Source organism: Plectropomus leopardus, chromosome 1 (assembly GCF_026936395.1).
Source record: "Plectropomus leopardus strain MGB_pleo_1.0 chromosome 1, ASM2693639v1, whole genome shotgun sequence".
Classification (NCBI taxonomy): domain Eukaryota; kingdom Metazoa; phylum Chordata; class Actinopteri; order Perciformes; family Serranidae; genus Plectropomus; species Plectropomus leopardus.
Window position 1 is genome coordinate 36580005 of NC_142176.1, and position 19399 is coordinate 36599403.

Consider the following 19399-nt stretch of genomic DNA (forward strand, 5'->3'; position numbering starts at 1 on the left):
GGAAAAACATACATCTATGAGGCTGCATCTGACGATTATTCTTCATTATTGGTTAATCTGTTGATTATTTTCTCAATTAATCAACTAGTTGTTTGGTCGTAAAATATCCTGTTTCGTCCACAGTTCAAAAATATTCAGTTTACTTGCATAAAGGGAGTAAATAAACCAGAAAATGATAACAAGTAAGAAGCTGGAATCAGAGAAATTCGATCTCTTTTTCTTTAAAAATTCCTTTAACCGATAAATTGATTACAAAATTAGTTGGCGATTAATTTAACAGTCAGCGATAAGCAATAAATTGTTGCAGCTATACATTTGGGATTGTATTGCCAAAATTAAGCCAACTAGGACAGCAAAGAGATTCTGTATGCAGTGAGCCTCAGCCGCTGTTATTAAAGGTGCTTGGGCAGGTTGACACATGCACTGGACTGTACAAAAACTTTGCACCTCTACGGATGATTTCTACTTTCCCAAGTGTAAGGTCAACACCATCTGAATAAGAAAAGACACTGATTTTACAAAGCACCTGATAAAATGCAACTAACAGATGGTAGCGTTTTAAACATGATACTGGGTTAATCCATGTTACACATAAGCACTCTTGACTGGATCCTCTTATTTTAGAGATCTAGAGATAACGAGCAATGATCTTGTCTGGCCAAATGGGTAGATAACAAACGCACCTGTACAATGAGATATTACCTCTGTATGAATTCTAATTCTAATAGCAGATACCGATATTAAAAGACTTTGCATGCCTTTAATGTTTTTTTTACTTAGTCAGTGTGCAAAATTAAGCAACAGCATCCCAGCCCTGTCTTGTCAGAGCTAGACAAGAAGCCATTTCCTGAAACTATTTCACAGTTTGCGGTTTCTACACTTTGATATGGAGCACACTAAAGACTACTGCACAACACACACCACAAAACTTTAAATAACACATGCATTAATGAGAAATCTGCAGTTCAAGAAGATTGCAAACTTTATGGCTGTCAGTTTAGTAGGAAAGCTTTTGCACAATGTAACAACAAAACCAAGACCTCTTGGTCTAGAAGATGCTGGAATTTCTGTGGGAAAATACCCTTTAAATATCTATAACCCCCAAAGAGGTTTCAATTTGCATCCAGATTTAGTTTAAGTGACCTATTTAGGCTGGTATCTTTCCAAAAATGAGTCCTGTAAAAGGGGCACCTGAAAAAGCCACCTGCAAAAGCGTTGCCTACAGGTGGCCACTGCTCCCTGAGAAAAGAGCACACCAATCTCCATTCAAACAATACTGAAAATAACTTTATCCCGCCTATAGCTAGAAAAAGATATATGATAATATTGTATCTCAAAATCATAACTTAGTCGACGGAGTTTTCTCTTTCATTCGGCAGCTGACTAGCACCCTGACCAACACGTTTTTAGAAATGACACCCAATTTCACATTTGCAACCCCTCGCTGCATCCTGTGGTGTCTTGGACTGGCTGACTACATTTGGTTTGTTTAATATCGACGCAACCTCGACTTCTGTCGGCACGTAAACTTTTTAAATCCTGTTGCACAATATATGTGCAAATCTATTGCCTGGACGGCGTTTGACCTCATGTGAACAGTAAACGAAATATTCCAAAAATGCAAACGGAGGCCGGGGGGACTCCTCAACTGCCCGCCAGAGGACATGTTTTCCGGGCAGGGAGGAGGGGGGGCTTACCTGAACAGCCCCACCTCACCGACCCCCACAGGTAACTAAACTTTCTGCTTTTCTCTGGAAAAAGACAATAAAGAGTGGAGCTTTACCTTTTCCGCTGTTATGAACCTCCGCCGAGTGTCCACTGAGCGTTCACCTCATGGCTGCTTAACTCTGAGGTTAGAAAATCGACGCAAACCGCTCAGGACATCGACCGTGCTGTGTGGCGCTCTCGGACTTCCTCCTCTCGGTCTGTGTGAGCATCAAATATAAAGCTGCACGCAACCACTGTGACACTGACACGCTTCCTGTGAGCGCGTGCACTAAAGATCAAGGAGACGCGTAAACAAGATAGAGGTCATAATAAAAAGGTAATTTTAAAGCACTTTGACACAGTTTTGCAAAGTATATTTGCGTGCAGTATGTAGGCTAGATTTTCTTTTTTTTGAAGATATTGTTTTAGTGGTCAAGATGCCCGAACACCCAAAATCTTTCATAAATAGACTTATTATAAATTTGATTTTATCATAATATTATGCTAACGCACTATATTTTTGAATACGAATTTATTTTACGCAACAATATGTAGTTTATTTTGAAAGTAACATGTACATGTTTTCCGGTATGCTATCACTCCAGTGAACTTGAGTGTTATGGGGGCATTCACATCGTTGGTATGTCAACAGGAAGCATGTTGCCAAAATCTCACAGCAAATCAGACTCCTGTGTTATGTTTTGCGTTATTTAACCCTTCATTTACATTCAGCTCAGCTCTGGTGGACATTCCTGCAGTCAGCATACCTCACCTCATCAGAAACAAAAAAGTGAAAAAAAAAAAAAAACATAACAAAAGTGTTGCATACATTTTTTTGTTTAGTGTAAATTTTTATTTCCTGGACTTACCTCAAGAGTTTTTTGTGGCTTCCATAAACCTTATCCTTATCTCACACAGCTGTTTTGCCTTATCATACCCTTTAACCTTGGTACATTTAATCCCCCCAATTCCCCACCTCAGTGTAATGAGAGAGTGAGGCCTTGGCCAGCAGTTTTCTAGTTGTCTATACGTATAATCCTGTTGCTGTAATCTATGCTTTAATCACTGACCAAAGTTAACTGAAAGTATCACACTGTATTCTTAAATGCAATTTCTTTCATCAGTGATGCTGCCTGAAGATAATCCCCTTTTCTTCGAGATTGACAAATAACTGCTTAGCACTATCATCTTTTCACACAATCGGTCAACTTTAACATGGCAGATAACATCAGCAGCCAGACAGGTGCTCCTCATGTCACCTCTCACATCAAACAGCCGTCTGCTCTGAGTCAACTTCCTTCGCTTCATTCAGAACTTACCTCCTGAATGGTTGTAACTTAATTCTTGTTTCAGTTCTCTTCTAAACAACACAGTGAAAGCCAGGTCTGCTCTATATTACAGATTTACTGTACCCAGCACATCCTCAGTGAACTACTTTGTTCCTGTATGTCTGCAGCAGCCCATTGTAGTCTAGCAATCATAACAATCCAATCCAGCACATACTGATGCTATCAGTGTCCACCCTTCCTGTGTTCTAAACAGCCAAATTGACTCTCAGCCGTATTTGTTTTCTTTCTCCTCTCATTTTTGCATTTCCATTAACCAGTAATATGACTTCCTCTACACTTGTATTTTGCACAACTGTATTTTGCCGCATTGTCCATATATGGTCACTTGTGCATCGGAATATGCAGATAAAAAAAGCTGGTATTGTTGAAATACTCCTTGCTTTCTAAGTATTTTAATGACATTCCTTTTACAAAATGTAATTGGGCAAAAAGCCAAGATTTATTTTCTTTCCTCTTACAGAAAAGTGTATCAGGGATGTGGCACATAACCTACCCTGAGCTCTTTCTCTGTCTTTCTGTTCATGACTGATATATTCTTCCATTCATGCTATCACCACTGTGGTTGCTTGCAGCTTTTGCACCCCTCACCACAGTAGCTGCCTTGTACTTTCCCAGACGTCCCATTTTGTCAGCATTAACTATGAAGTCGCACAACTGTTAAGTAAATTCCCAACTCCAAGTACCCCAAAAAGTTTAGTTTCTCTGACTTATCTCTCAGCACTCTTGTGAAGATAAACTGATTCACTGACGCACTCTCATACTAATGAATATCAATCTGTCTGACAAAAGCATCAGTCTGTGCATTTATACATTTCAGTTGAACACGTTCGTCTGTGGTTAGTTAAGACTTGTGTGTATATCATTTTTTATATAAAATAGCATTAAAGCCGTAAAAGGAGAAATACATTATAACAGTCGATAGTCATCCGGGTCTGAACTTCTGCTCAAACTTCTCTTTGCATCTTTAAGTTTAGTTCCTTCATTGTGCCAGTTTAAATACACACCACGGGAAGTTACCTCATGTGCAAACGCACAACTTAACAGGCAACATACATTTTGTATTTGTGAGTTTGTCTATAATTGAAGGGACAGTTCATTCTAAAATCTATTTGGACTCATTTTCTCTTATTTGTAGAGCTATTCTATTAATCTAGAAGGTTTTGGTGTGAGTTGCAGAGTGTTTGAGAAATCAGCCATGGAGATGTCTGCCTTCTCTCCAATATAAAAGAACTAGATGGCACGCGGCTTGTGGTGCTGAAAAACTCAGCAGAAATGTTTCCAGAAACCCTGACCTGGTTATTTAAGATAAGCCACAGACCTTAATGAGAGCAGTTTCCTATAGGAACTTTTTTCTTTCTACCAAACTAGGCCTATTAACCATATCACTGCACAGAAGGAAGCATGCATCCACTGTCACCCGGGCAGATAAAAGACAGATCAACAATGTAGAGTTACACCAAAAGTGATATATATTAAAGATAGTATATACAAAACAATAACGACATATTTCCATAGTACATAGAGAACAAGTGTCCATGGCTTTCAGTTTTAAATCTGAATGAAATATTCTGTCTTATTCTGTGCACGATATAAAAACACACACAAACATAAAAACAGCATACTGCTTTGGCTGATATAAATACGTGTTTGTATAAAGAGGAGTAACAGGGGTGATGTGGTGGGAGTATTGCTTTCATGTTGGACTCGTTCAATGTTTCAAACCCTGAGTAGATCAGAAATGGATTGGGTGACACCCAGTGGGAGACATCCAGAAGCACTTCACTGCTTTCCTACCAAAAATGATGAAGCCACGAGACTGACAGATGACACTAATTTCACATCTTTTGATCCTTGTGTGTGTGCAGTACTGCATCCCACTGGAGAAGAAAATGACAGATTGTACTGCGATTGGACCCATGTTATCAGTCTGTGATGCTTAAATGATTGAATGAAAGGATGGTGTTTTTCGTTTTAAGTACCACTGAAAATTTTCTGAAAGTTGATGAGATGAATCTGACACGTTTTGCTCAACCCTTCTAAAAAATCTGACCGCCAAATAAAAAAAAAAAAAAGATAACTTAATAAAAATAACAGAACACATCAATAAAATCCACATTTCATTTGCATAACAATGTCCTTCCTGTGTTTGCCCTGGTGTTGTGACCTCATGTGACTGTACGCTCTATGTCACCCAGCTGTCCATTCGCATTCGTTTGACCGTTGGACTCTCTCTTCCCTCTGAGCGACTCACAGGGAGCACGTGGAAGTCCAGACGCTGCTGCTCCTCCCGGTCGCTGCCGCCCTCGTGGGAGCTGCAGGAGGAGCTGACGCTGTCTGCAGGGGACCTCCCCATCTCTGCTCTGGTGGAGGAGTGAGGATGAGGAGGGGCATGAGCCTGGGTCATGTACCCTGACTGGCTGAGATGGTCGCGGGGTGGGGAGATTGGCTCGGCTTTGATGTTGATGTTGTGGTTTGTGTTGATGGAGAGATTGGAGCTCCCAGACCTACAGATGGAGGGAGAGACGGAGAGAGGGAGAGCATGTTTTAAGGCTGTGACTGTAGAGTGAAGGCGCCACCTTGTGGGGAAACTAACAAGCCTTTAGACAGAGAAGGCTGACTAATACTGAGACTTGTCCTGTGGTGGCACAGCTGCACTCATTCAAGTACTGCAATACTAACGTTAGCTCTATTTGCCAAATTAAGACAGGTATTGCTGTATAAAGGACAATGTTGACTTTAGAACTTTTTTCTGTTTGTGCTACTGTTTCACTAAGTTTATCACTTACAATTATCCTAGAATAATACATTTGTCACTTGTGGTCACATCGGCCTGCTGCTCAGCAAAAATTAAACAGTACATCCCTTGTATACATTACTTCTCTACCTTTAACTAAGTGTAATTGCTAACTTCGTCAGCTAACAAACTGTTTAAAGAAAGAAAGGTGAACTGTGTCCGGTAGTTACCCGAGAGAGCTCAGCTGGTGTTGTTGCCATGCCGTCATGGAGCCCATAGAGGGACCTGCAGGGGAGTTGAAGCCTGACAGCTCGGCACTGTTCAGAGAGTAATCTGGCAAAGAGAAAAATGACATGTAGCACACAAGGAGCATTATCAAGCCTTCCTTGATACAACTTCAGTATCATACTACAAGTCTATTGTGTAATTTTGTTCAAAATGAGCTGCTTTGACTATATATTACTTTTTAGTTTTAGTGTCCCATGATGAATATTGGCTTTTGGTGATCATATTGAATAAAAATCGTCAAATGAAAAAGATACAGAATATTATACATATCTCTCTCTCTCTCTCTCTCTATATATATATATATATATATATATATATATATATATTTCTTTTTTTTTTGTTATTTCAAAACACCGACAAAGTTAATCTAACTTAAAATGTTCAAAAGAGCTGCCTTCCATATAGAGCTTAATGCTAAGAATGTCTGCACCATCTGAACATACAGTCCTCTGTGGTTCTACATTATGTGTTTGGTTGTCCTGTTCTTTCATTTTAAACTGAGTAACACATAAATAATAATGTCACCTATCAATTGAATGAAAGTACATTAAGAGAAACAGTAACATTTTAATGTCTTCAGGTCCGCTCCGGCTACACTAATGGAAGCAATATACGAAAAATCCTCAGAATCATCAGGTACCGTTGTTGTAGGCAGAGCTGATGCCGGAGTAAACCAGACTCTGGTGAGGCAGACTGGGTGTGGTGATGGAGACCAGCGGAGTGGACAGAGGCTGGCTGGACTGACTGCTGCTCAGCCTCTGATTACTCTGAAAATACACAAAAACACAGAGGGTCACAATGCTTATTCACAGCAGTTGTGAGAGGGTTGCCTGTGAGAATATGCTTGTAAAAAGGGTAGGTTCAATAAGTTGAAGCTTCAACATTCAGCCCTTTTGTTTTCCCCTTTAATTTAATAATGCCTTATGGTTATTTATTTCCTTTCATGTGCATTCCTTCAAGATTTGTTTTTTTTTAAGGATCAAAATCAAAGTTACTTCTTCCACTACTCATCATGCAGTTTTACTGTACTGTGGATGGCATGCAGCTGCTTGTGATGCTCCATTTCCACCACATGGTGTCAGTATTAATTACTTTTTCTGTAGTCTTCCACAGCGAGTGAGAACTACAGTATTTCCCCAAAGAAAAATTAAACCACAAACACTTTTAGACTGTATTCTAGATATGATGTGAAATATGCCTTTTTGGTGTGTCCACTGTTCGTAAACCTGCATTACTTTTATTTGTCTATTTTCTATCTGTTTTAATTTACAGTAAAGCTGCTAAGTTTGACAAATGCTGCCAAACTAAATTTGTAGTAATACAAATAATAGTAACACAATGACAATAAAGGATCTATCTATCTGTCCGTCTGTCCGTCTATATCTACTTATTCTTTACTATCTAATTTACTGTATTCCCCAGAATGCCTCCAACCTCCAGAAAAAGTGTCTGAACTTTGGTTCAGCATCCTGCTCAAGAAAATGCTGGAAGGCACAAGGCTCTTGATGGATGCTGAACGTTTTGTGTTATTAAAAGTCAGTCAGACATTCACCATAATGAGTTCAGTTCATAAACCGGTAAATCCCTCCATGATAGTTTAGATCACTCAGTATTTCAAATTACAGATGCCCGAGTTTGTAAACTTTTTATACATTCATTCATTTTCCATTGCTGCTAATCCTATTCAGGATTGCCTCAGAGCTGGAACCTATTCCTGCTGACACTGACAGTAGACGAGAGGCAGCGTGCACCCAGGACAGGCCACCAGACTATCAAAGGAAAACACTAGTGTAGAGACATGATATTTGATATATAAGGCGATATCACCACCTGAACAGACAAAGTAAAAGAGGCTATACACATCTAACCATTCATTCTTACATTCACACCTGCAGCAGTGACACCTCCCACTGTCTTTAGACTGTGGGAGATAGACAAGCCCCTTTTACACTGCCTGTTCAAGGCGGGAACATCATGCCATTATGCCGCCTTATTGTTCTGTGTAAAAGGTATGATTGCAGAACAGGGCGACAGAGTGGTCTCGCCTTTAAGTCACCATGGGAGGTACTAACAGCGCATAAACTGTCTGTATGAACAGGAATGCTGGTAGGAAGGAATCATGGGTAGCAAAACGGGTGTAGTATTTTGTGTGCAACCCACTGCAGGAGATTTATCCTCCAAGCAGAGGACGAAATCAGTCACTATATAACAGGGACAGTAACATTTTATGCCATTGTTATTGTTCATAAAGCACTGCTTACATGTATGTTATATGTCACACAAAAGGCTGAAGCTGTTCTGGTAAACCTCACTAGTCATGCCTCTTTTGCTTCTATGATGCCGGCATGCTATATAAATTCACACACTGGAGAATCAGCACCTCCAAGCCTGAGGCCATGGTTCTCAGCCGGAAAAGGGTGGAGTGCCCTCTCCAGATCGGGGATGAGATCCTGCCCCAAGTGGAGGAGTTTAAGTACCTCGGGGTCTTGTTCACGAGTGAGGGAAGGATGGAGCGGGAGATCGACAGGCGGATCGGACTCTGCACTGATCTGTCGTGGTGATGAGGGAGCTGAGCAGAAAGGCAAAGTTCTCGATTTACCGGTCGATCTTCGTTCCTACTCTCACCTATGGTCATGAGCTTTGGGTAGTAACCAAAAGAACAAGATCGCAGGTACAAGCGGCTGAAATGAACTTCCTCCGTAGGGTGGCTGGGCTTTCCCTTCGAGATAGGGTGAGAAGCTCAGTCATCCGAGAGGAGGATGCAAATAGTTTTTATCAAATGCTTAAATTCAAATAAAACCAATCTTATCCTCTTAATTACTTGGTTCAATTTGGATCTGTTTAGCCACATGAGGTGTTTTGCATTTTGACTGGTAGCAGTCTCATTAAGTAAATATAATCAAGCCTACTGCTGCAACCTCAGTGCTAATCTACTTGATTGAGTGTTTTAACAATTAATCAAAACACCACTAAATACCAGCAGGCAATTTGTTCTTAATCAGTCACAGTTTCAAGTTACGATCGAAACCAAGTTGGTTTGGCACACTTTCTGCCCGGCTGGTGAAGCTGCTGTAATCAAAACTGGTGGCTTTTTAACTTAACACATTTCTAACAGTCATTAGAAGTTTGGTGTTGTTCCTCTCTGGGCTGTTGCCGTTCCAGCTTGATAATGTCAGCAATGACATCACCCTGAATGAGGTAATTCCGAACGCACAAACAGTGATACCGATGTACACCTAAAACTAACACGCTCAAAAAAGTAACTCAGTGTTTCCTTCCTCTTTCCCTGTGTTGATTGTGGTATTCCTGTCACTATGAGTGACAAATGCATAGTAGAGAATTCAAGTGTGAGCTAACGCTGGTAATAATGACAGTTAACACATGCAGCTTGTGAGGGAAGGCAGACCTGCTCAGTTTTTTATGAACATTGCTCTGAAGAAACTTTAAAATATAAAAGTAAAAAAAAAATTAAACATAAGAGAGTGGTGCTTGCCCATTTGTGCAAATCACAAACAGCACACACAAAACACACCATACACACAAACATGCACGGAGAAGGAAGTGAAAGGCAGTTTCAAAATGATTAAATAGAAGAATTGCTGTCAGACCACAACTAAGACACGTCATCATCTGAGCAGCTCTCGCCCTCTTCTGTTTCTTTAAACATTGTGGAAATATTAGCATGCTATTGTTTATGGTGTTGCACGCCAGTGTCAACCCATAAAAGCTGGTATTTAACACTCTCACACCACTGAAAAACAACATGTTAACTGCAAACATGCAGACAATTAAGTATCTGTCATCCTGTGTTTAAAAATAATCATCTCAGAAAGATGAGAATGATGAGAAATTATGATGTTTAACAAATACATAATCACATTTGACTCATTACTGTGCAGGCAGTGCGGACTGTCACACGTATGATGGAGGGGTATGTATTCATTTATCATATTTTATTAATACAAATGACTATCCTTAAATGAGTCTTATGTGTACTTACCGAGCTTATGACGTGCTTAAATTTGTAATCCATTTCTGATTTGGCTTTAAGTTCTAAAAAAGTAAAACATTTTATTCTCATAGTCACAAAAAACTGTGAAATTGGTTTGCCACAAGTTTTTTTATGTTATGGTTTTATTGTAGGTACATCATCTCCTGAAAGACAGGATTTATTAATTTTAACAGGAGATAACAGGAGAAATAACAAATGCCATCCTTATACTGATGGATCACTGCAAAATGTAAAAACCCCCAGTATCCCACAGCTAGAAGAGTACTGGAGCAATCTTGGACACCATAATAAAGGAAAAAAAGATCTCCATTGTTTGCTAATCGTTACATCATGTTTGAGCATAGTGTGGGAGGGAAGGGCAACAGCAAGAGAGTTTAGGGCAAGTCAATAACTTCAATAACGCATCTCAGTTGCTGAATGTACAATCTGGAGGGAGAGAGACCGAAGACTCCTTCTGCACAGAGTGGAGAGTCACCTCACCAAACCATGAACTCTGCGAGATTTCATACATCTCATCACTGAAACGTCTTGTACAGTGTACATTCTGAGGGTTCATTTCTGCCACAATTTGGGATGTGAGTAGACTAAGCAGCATATTATTTCCGCTTTTTTGTTCTAGTGGTAATGTGTCGAAACCTGACCTGAATCTGCACTCCCTTTTCCAATAAAGTGAATGAGCTGGCAGCCTACTTGAAATATCATCACCATCCTATTTTTGTGTGTCCAGCAGCCCAAATGTGACTTTGCGTATCTTTCACTGACACACATAATTTTTCCAGGTTCTTTGGAGAAAATTTAAATCTGGCAAAACGATCATCGGGGTGTCGGTCTATGTGAACAAGCAGTGGTGTCATACTGTGTGTACAACAAAGAAAAACACAAAGAAGGATTCTTCTGTTCTTTCTGCAAATGCTATAAGCTACAAAAGGTGTATCTACAGTCCTTCATAATATTAAAGATAAAGCACAAGATGCCCTTGTGATTACCAGAGGTAACCTTAACCTTTGCCTTCTTTAAAATGCCAGGGTGTACGAGCGTAATTAGTCCACTGTTTGAACAACAGGCTGCTATCTGCTCTTCTGTCACTTATCCACTGCTGCACCTCTTTAAAATGTATTTTCCTTATTGTATGCATTTTATATACTCTATTTTTTAGCTTTATTTTTATTAATATTATGTCCATGGTTTTTATTTTCCATCTTATGTAATGCATTCTCTGCATTCTATTTTCATCCTTGTTTTTATCTTACTTTTAATAGTATTATCATGTGGGTTTTATCAACTGAAATGCATTCTATGTATTCTATTCTGATCTTATATTATTTTTACATGCAGGTTTTATCATGTCTTTATGTCTTCTATGTCTTTTCATGTGAAGTACCTTAGGCTGTATTGCTATTGTATGAAAGGTACTACACAAATTAGAAAATATATATTCACATGCTGTGAATATCATGTTACATCATTCATTATTCAGACTTCTAGGATTAAAAAAATGTTTAGCTAATAATAACATGAATAAAGGAAATTAAAGAGGCAAGAAAAAGCAAAGGCATATCTTTTTTTTAGTGTGGACACAATCATACAGAAGAAATGGATAATGACAGAATGGTTTCCATAGGAGTTTATGACCACTAATGCTACACTGTTTTGATGAACAGGTCCAAATATTGTTTGGGTCTTGTCTTATAGCCCACAGGCATTGGCTCATGATACACATATTGTCAGTTAGTGGCTGTAAAGTGCGGTAAAGTGGAGCAACACAACAATAAAAGAGGAAAAGAAGTAAAAGCTGATGTAAAAGATGCAGCCAAAACGAGGCTGTTTCATGAGGTATGAAATGCATTCAATCTGTCTGTGAGGCCTTATGGATGTAAACAGCGCATTGACGTGAGAAACACGGATGTAAACAAAACTGTTCGTTCACCATTAAAAGTGACTCCACTGAAAGGGACAATTGATGATGAAGAGGATTACTGGTTGAGGCACTGAAAACTTCTGGCTTTAAGTCAATTCTTTTTTTCAAATCAGGCAAGCAATTCTTTGCCAATATTGATGTGTGGAACAGAGAGATCCGCTCCTCTTTAAGAGAACAATGATTTCATTTGCACACTCACCAACCATCTGCTCCAGATGGTGTCGAACCAATTGTTCTGAAAAGTTGCTGACCAACTCTGCGGTAATATGCATCATCTATTTACCCTGTTCTCGTCTGTGTCCAACATCTCTCTGGCTTGAAAAACACTGTTCCTGATCAACCTCAGACTGAGGCGCTGAAAGGTTTAAAGGAACAGTTCATCTCAAATGAAAAATGCTTATTTTTCCTCCTACCTTTAGTGCTATTTATCTGTCTAGCTTGTTTTGGCGTGAGCTGCTGAGCGTTGGCGATACAAGCCATAGAGATGTCTGCCTTCTCTGTAATATAATGAAACTAGATGGCACTCGGCTTATGGTGCTCAGATTACCAAAAAATACATTGAAAAACCTTGAGAGCAATGTCTCTTCCCAGAAATCATGACGCGGTTACTCAAGATAATCCACAGACCTTTTTGTGAGCAGTTTCAAGTAGGAAATATTTTCTTTCCACCAAAATATACCCACCAACTGCATCACCATGCAGATGGAAGCGTCGCTATAAGTACTGTGTTTTCACAGAATTGTTCACAAGCAGCCGAGAAGTGCAAAAATTTGAAAGCATAACAATTTTATGAGATAGTATTAAGGATGTAGCTCTGTATCTGCATGTTTTCATGACTGTCCGCTACTGGTCCTAAATCAAATAAGGCAGCTTTAAGTGTTATTGTATTAACAACCAGATTCCTTCAAGTGTCAAGTGCCAAGTACCAAAAAATGGAGGAAGTTCTTTGTTGTTATTTATGGCTGTAAGGACTTTTGTTAAGGTCATAAATATAAGGACCACACACACACACACACACTTACCAGAGTTTGCATCATTCCTTTGGACTGAGGGATGACGACTCGCAGGTCTGTCTTGCGGTTGGTAGGGCCCAGGCTGTTCCCAGGAGGTGGGAGAGGAGGAGGAGGAGATTTGGGTGGTATGATCTTCCCCATGCTGCCTCCACCAGGCGAGCCCACAAATCCGTTCACTGAACACAGACATTAAGAAGTACAAGGACATATGAGAAGTTACGGTAGGGGATTCCCAACCATCCCTTGAGAACTGACTAACAGGTTGAATGATCGATGGGGAATATGAGATTTTCTACATGAACCAGGAGTAAGCGAAATCTGCTCAAATGAACATTTTGCCAGGTTATTTTCAGAGCCTCTTACATTTTTTTCTTTTTAGCATAAAAGCACAAGACACCTATATTTAGGAATATTCAAGATTTGGGATGTGTATGTAAAAAACTGCAGGTTACAGTCCCAAGTGTTAGATCCATTAAATAAAGCTGTCCACCAGCAGGCTCTGAACGGAGAAAGGAAAAAGTACAGCTATATATTATACAGGAGATAATAATGAATAATTGATCTTTTCTTGCTCTTGACATTACATAATGGCAGTGTTCTTATGGGACATGCTGTTCTGGGAGGGAGAGCACGAAGATGACAGGCAGGACAGTTTGCAAGGAGGACAGTGTGTGACGCAGGTTAAAGATCCAGCAGTGCAGACAAATACAGCTGACATAAAGCGGTAACAAATGACACTGTGGAGCATCCAGACTCGATAAATAACACCGATCCTTCCAAAAGCATTAAGATGAAACCGTTCAAATGTTCTAGTATTAAGTAGTCACAAAACCTCCTGCAGTATGGCAGCTTGTTCAATTATTTGGTTCAAACATGGCAGATTTACAGGACACACCCTCCAGATCAGTGGCTTCCAACCTGAGGATCGTGACCAACCTGCAATCACAGTCATCTGAGCAGCAGATTGCAAATAGTGAGCAAAGTGTGACTCTCTCCCTCTTGGGAGGACATGTATACAGTGGGTGCGGTTCAGTGTGCATTCTTCTTTGTTTACTTAAGCACACAAAATTTGCAAGGGTCGGCTGTTCGTGAATTTTTCTACATATACAAAGGCATAATGTAGGAATAAGTGATGGACAAACATAATCAGCCTGGACCCTGAGCTGTTAGTGCCTGACTCTGCATGTGATAAGACATGAACAGTGTTTTAGCTTTTCTGTGATCTTTTTATGTCATACCACTCATCTAACATTTCCTCAAACGCCAATTTACAGTAACTACTGAAACTGCATTTTAGTTTTTCAAATAATTACGTTTATTATTAACAACATTCAAGTTCTGATATTTTTTTTCTAAATTTAGAATTGACTTACAGGCTAGTAAATGTCTTGTCCTGACTTTTTAGACTATGAAACATTTATATTTATGTAACTATCAGGCATGCTGCTAGGTTAAGATTAGGGGTGTGGGGGTGGGGGGGGACAAGATTGAGAGACAGGCTTTTCCTAATACTTTTACTTTTTATATATTGCAGAGCTACTTTTAATGATGATCAAAAGAATAAATGATGAACCAGACATCCTTGATGAAAACATTCTGAGGCTACCGGAGGAAACTATAAAATACTTTCTATATCACTTTTATAGTTTTCTTGAAGCAACCAATTGTAAGGAGGTCAAAGATCAGACTGACCAAGTCAGAATAATCATGACTGATAAAAATATGTAGTATTAGGATAAGAGGTAGGAAGATTTGTAGACGAACTCTTATTAATTGATTCTGTATCTAACCAGCACTGGTAATGAAGGATTTTCCAGAAATAAATTACAAAGCCATACATTAAAATGTAACAAGTACATGTAGATTTCTTTCTAAAGAATGATTTTTTTTCTCTGAATAGCTGAGTTATGTTTAGCACTTCCTTTGAACAATGAGTTGAATTACATATCTAAGGACATAGTGATGGTGAGGCTCGAGGGTGAAGTTTGTCAGAGTGTATTTGTATGACTACTGAGCAATACATACCAACTGCTCCAGAGCCGTTCTGCAGAGCCATGTCAGAACTGCCCTGCAGGCCACCTGAGGATAAAAACACACACACACACACACACACACACACACACACACACACACACACACACACACACAGACACACGATTGATTTTTGATATCTTTTTCTAACGTTTAATTTAAATCCCTGTTCTATGGGGAAAATATTCACAGAGAGGGCAAGAATCCACATTAAATGTAGATAGACGCCCCTTCTCTGGATTTCAACACAATGCTATTTGCCTACAGTTTTATTTTTTGGTTATAGTTATTGATCCTCTCAGAATTTCAAATCCCATCCAGACGAAAAATGAATCTATAAATGTACATGAACAAATTTTTTCCTATGATTGAGTGTCATCAGCTCAGTGTGCGTAATGTATTTAGTAACCAAAGAGCAAAACAAATATTTACCTGCATTTCTCTGGAATAATACTGTAAGCACACTCACACATGCATGCACACACCTGCATTTCCAGTGCTGGGAGGTCTTTGTGGAGGGTGGATGTTTCTGTGGAGGTGTGTGTGTGGTGAGGAGAGGATCCCACTATCAGCGAGAGCTGCTGTGGCTGCAGCTAGAGCTTGAGAGGTCGCTCCTCCTCCTCCTGCTCCTCCTCCTGTACCGAGGCTGTAAGACATGCTGCCATGCATGAAGTTCTGCTGTGGAAGGCCAGTGGGCTGGAAGAAAGTGACAGATAGGCAGGCAATGACAGGCAATGAGCAACGCAAGAAGAAATGATGCGCCCAAAATTTACAAGAAGTTAGTAAAAAGCATGAGAAAATTACCTAAGAATAAGTAAAAAAATAAATAAAAATACATAGTAAAAAGTAATTAAAAAATTACAATGAATCTGTATTATTTTTTACCTTTTCCCCATGTTTTTGAAAGAAATTAAACCAATACCCTCAGTGTTCAGAGGTTTAAATACTTGTTAAAGGCATATCAAAGTGACACAAGAAAAGTAATGTGATGGATTTTGTTTTGTATATGCAAGGTTTTTAGGTTTTCTGAGACAACAATTAATTGATTATTTTATCTGAAAAATGCCTACAATTTGCAACCCTACCAGGTACCTCTCCAAAGAGGTCAATCATATCATCACCAAATGACTGACATAAATTTGATAGAAGAAGGAAGAGATTTAATGTGCTTCAGCCGCTCACAAGGAATTACAGGCATGTCCAGTGCTCTCAGAATAGGACATTCTTGTATCAGGAGAGACTTCAGAAATTTGGTCTTAAGTATCCTGTAGCACACATACTTTGTTTGAGAACTAGCATTTCAACTGCAGGTGCATATTCATAAGGGTCAAAAAGAGGAAGACTGATGAAGACCCACCTGGTGTCAAAGTGTTTGTCCTCTAATAATGTTTGTTGCCTCAAGCCCGTGTGCTACAGAAGCCCATACTTGGGACCAAATCTTTGTCTCTCTATGTACTTTAATGTGACAATTTGCCCCACATTTTGAGCCATAAAAACAAACAAAAAAAGGGAAGAATCCCAATCAAACCCCATAGGATTTGAAACCAGTGGGAGAAATGCCATTGGCTTAACAAACTTCCGATATTGTTAAGAAAGGTTTTGGTCCGCATCACCCACAACAGTGCAACTTACAATTTTATGACTCTTCATCATGTTGTCAAACTCTTCATTAATCTTCTTGTATTTCTCCTCAGTGCTGGGGGTGAGGATGTAGGAGGCATCAGCATCCGGACTGTCACAGCCTCTGTGCTCCTTCTTGTTCAGGGCCTGTGTGGTGGGGGAAAAAAACAACGTAGGGCAAAAGCATTAAAAATATTGATTTAAAAAATTCAAATATAAATAAAAAACATAAAAATTGCATTGACATCAGTACTTCTTTGGCTCAGCTTATAGTGGCCTGTAGCTGACATTCATTATAAAGCCACATTTTCTCCAGAGAGAGTGGTTTGCGGACTACTGAGAGCAGGCAGGACTTCATAAATCACAACAAACCAGTTTGTCAAAAAATGATTTGCATATCTATTTAAGTTCTTTATGAATTCTTCCTGATGGAAAACTCCTTCATTTACACTCCACTATTTCTAAAATATAGTTGAATTTACAGAAAACACACAGCTTTGAAACATAAAAAGGTTTGGTCAGAATTACACAGAAACACAGATAAGAACAATTTGTTTAAAAAGAAAAAATTATTGTATATTTTAAGACTCAAGCTGCCCAGTTCAAACTTAAAACATATGAATTATTCAGTATTACTCGACAATAACATTTGTCAATGTCACAAGCTAAGATATTGCAGAGCACAGGATGTGTATGGCTCTGGTTGCTCCCTATCTAAAATGTGGTTAAAAAGCAGGAAGACAACCAACCACTAACAAGACTAGAAACCAGATCTGACTCCCAAGAGGCTCACACACACATATTAATGTCTGCTAATGAAATCCAGCTGAATTCTTTACTGTGATTTTCAATACATAGGGGCTTGGAAACACATTTTAACACTGCGGTAAAATGCCTCTAATGCATGAATCACTTTGCAGCAGCATTAAAACAAAGTTGTTAGTGTTTGGTTCATTACTAAACATTATTTATGTTTTGTCTAAAAAAATGTTTCTGAGGACTTCTTAGGCAGGACACTTTACCAGCTGCTGCAAAAAAGCGCAGTAATTGTATCATTTTAATCACACAGCACCATTGCTCCAGGATTAGCAATGTGTGTCTGTGCTGTCAGTCTGTCAGCCGATCTACTTTTAGATTGATTGGTGTAAAGTTTGACAGTTCCTGAGCTGCTAATGGCTGTAAAGCATTCATGGTCCTCAGGAGGACAAATCTTAATGTCAAAGTATTTTGACATTATTTCTTTTCATGTAGCGCCACCAGGACGTCAAATGTTTCACTTATTCAGTGAAATATCTCTACATCAACTTAATGGATTGGCACAAATCTTTTTGCAGACATTCATGTTCACCAGCTGATGCATCCTAATGACATTGGTGAATTTTCTTCTTGAGTAATCATGTGGTTGACATTTGTGGTTTCAAGCACACTGTCTCCATAACTGATAGATGGACTGATACAAAATTTGGTCTAGACGTTCATGTTCCCCACAAGATAAACTGCATACTCTGACTTTTTATTTTGCAACATCATCAGGTCAAAAATTGCATTTGGTGCTAATTAGCAAATGTTAGCATGCTCTACATGATGTATTTATATTAAGCTAGTTACTGTTATTAAACATATTGAGTGAAATTGTCCTTCTGAGCATGTTAAGCATTTTGACTTTAGCATTTAGTTCACAGCACAGCTGTTCGTACAACCTTGCAGAGCTAGTACTGCTAAAAACTCTGGGTCTTGTTTTTGTCTGTTCTTTTTAACTGTTACAGCACCATGTGTCGGGTATAAATCATCTATAGTTTAATACATTTGTGAGGCTTACTTCTTTTTTTTTTAGCTGACTCTATGTAAGCGCTGCTACTTCACAGTTAGTCCGGGATGGCTAAAAAATGTAAAAAATACATTTGAACATTTTGGGCAACAAACTTGTGGGGGAAAATACATTCATAAAATGTGTTACTTATTACTCAGCCTGCAGTGCATGTAATGCTGCGCTCAAATGTAACTCATGAGATTGTGTTTACGACATAGATAGTCGCATACACAAAATTGTGAACTCAGAGATCTCAGAATATTTCCACTGAAGTGGTTGTGAATACCACAAGAGGTGTTCACATGAACTCTTCTTGTAAACCCATTAAACACGACCCCATTTGAACCGGAGTATGTATCTCCCCCCTTGCTAACTGCACCAAAACAGTAATGGAGGCTTTGATCTGCAGGATGTGTGAAATATAGTTATTATGAATTTACATATATAAGGTCAAACAGTAAAATGCTCAAGCAAGATGCTAAACCTCTTATTGATTATTTTCTGGGAGTTGCTGATGTGAGGTCAAGCATATTCAGTATTTTGTGAATCACAATCATTTCAGCCTCCACAAATTCAACGTAAAGATGTGTCTAGATTGAATTATATATTAATTTATTCATATTTTGCATACAATATCATACTGAGCATATAATATCCTTTCGCCAGTGTCTGACAGTTTGTTTGCCTTTATGGGCTTTAAAGCAGCGTGACAGACACAAAGCCGGTCTGAGTAGAGCACATATTAACAGCGGTCTTCCTCTAGAGAGATGCTGCACCACATCACAGACCTACTCATCTATATTCACAGCAGCCCTTTAAACACAATGGACTGGAGTAAGCAGATATTTTTATAGTGAGCCTGACACAACTTTGAGTTTGGTTGGGGTGTTTATAGTGGTGTTGGGTGGATAGACAGG

General features: G+C 39.1%; 2 protein-coding genes across 6 annotated transcripts in view; both read right to left on the reverse strand.

Annotated features, from left to right (window-relative positions):
- Window positions 1–1943, reverse strand: part of mctp2b (multiple C2 domains, transmembrane 2b) — a 51696-nt gene extending 49753 nt beyond the window's left edge. For all 3 annotated transcript variants that reach the window (XM_042484178.2, XM_042484169.2, XM_042484185.2), the window contains exon 1: window positions 1784–1943. The gene's annotated coding sequence lies outside the window, so the exon portion shown is untranslated. The remainder of the gene's footprint in view (window positions 1–1783) is intronic.
- A 2559-nt stretch (window positions 1944–4502) lies between these two features.
- Window positions 4503–19399, reverse strand: part of LOC121941399 (myocyte-specific enhancer factor 2A-like) — a 55011-nt gene continuing 40114 nt past the window's right edge. For all 3 annotated transcript variants that reach the window (XM_088080852.1, XM_088080846.1, XM_088080855.1), the window contains 7 exons: window positions 16685–16819; window positions 15538–15748; window positions 15047–15100; window positions 13031–13197; window positions 6719–6845; window positions 6021–6123; window positions 4503–5560 (listed from right to left, as the gene is read on the reverse strand). In XM_088080852.1, the coding sequence (XP_087936978.1) occupies window positions 5239–5560; window positions 6021–6123; window positions 6719–6845; window positions 13031–13197; window positions 15047–15100; window positions 15538–15748; window positions 16685–16819 (1119 nt within the window). In that variant the 3' untranslated portion in view covers window positions 4503–5238. The remainder of the gene's footprint in view (window positions 5561–6020; window positions 6124–6718; window positions 6846–13030; window positions 13198–15046; window positions 15101–15537; window positions 15749–16684; window positions 16820–19399) is intronic.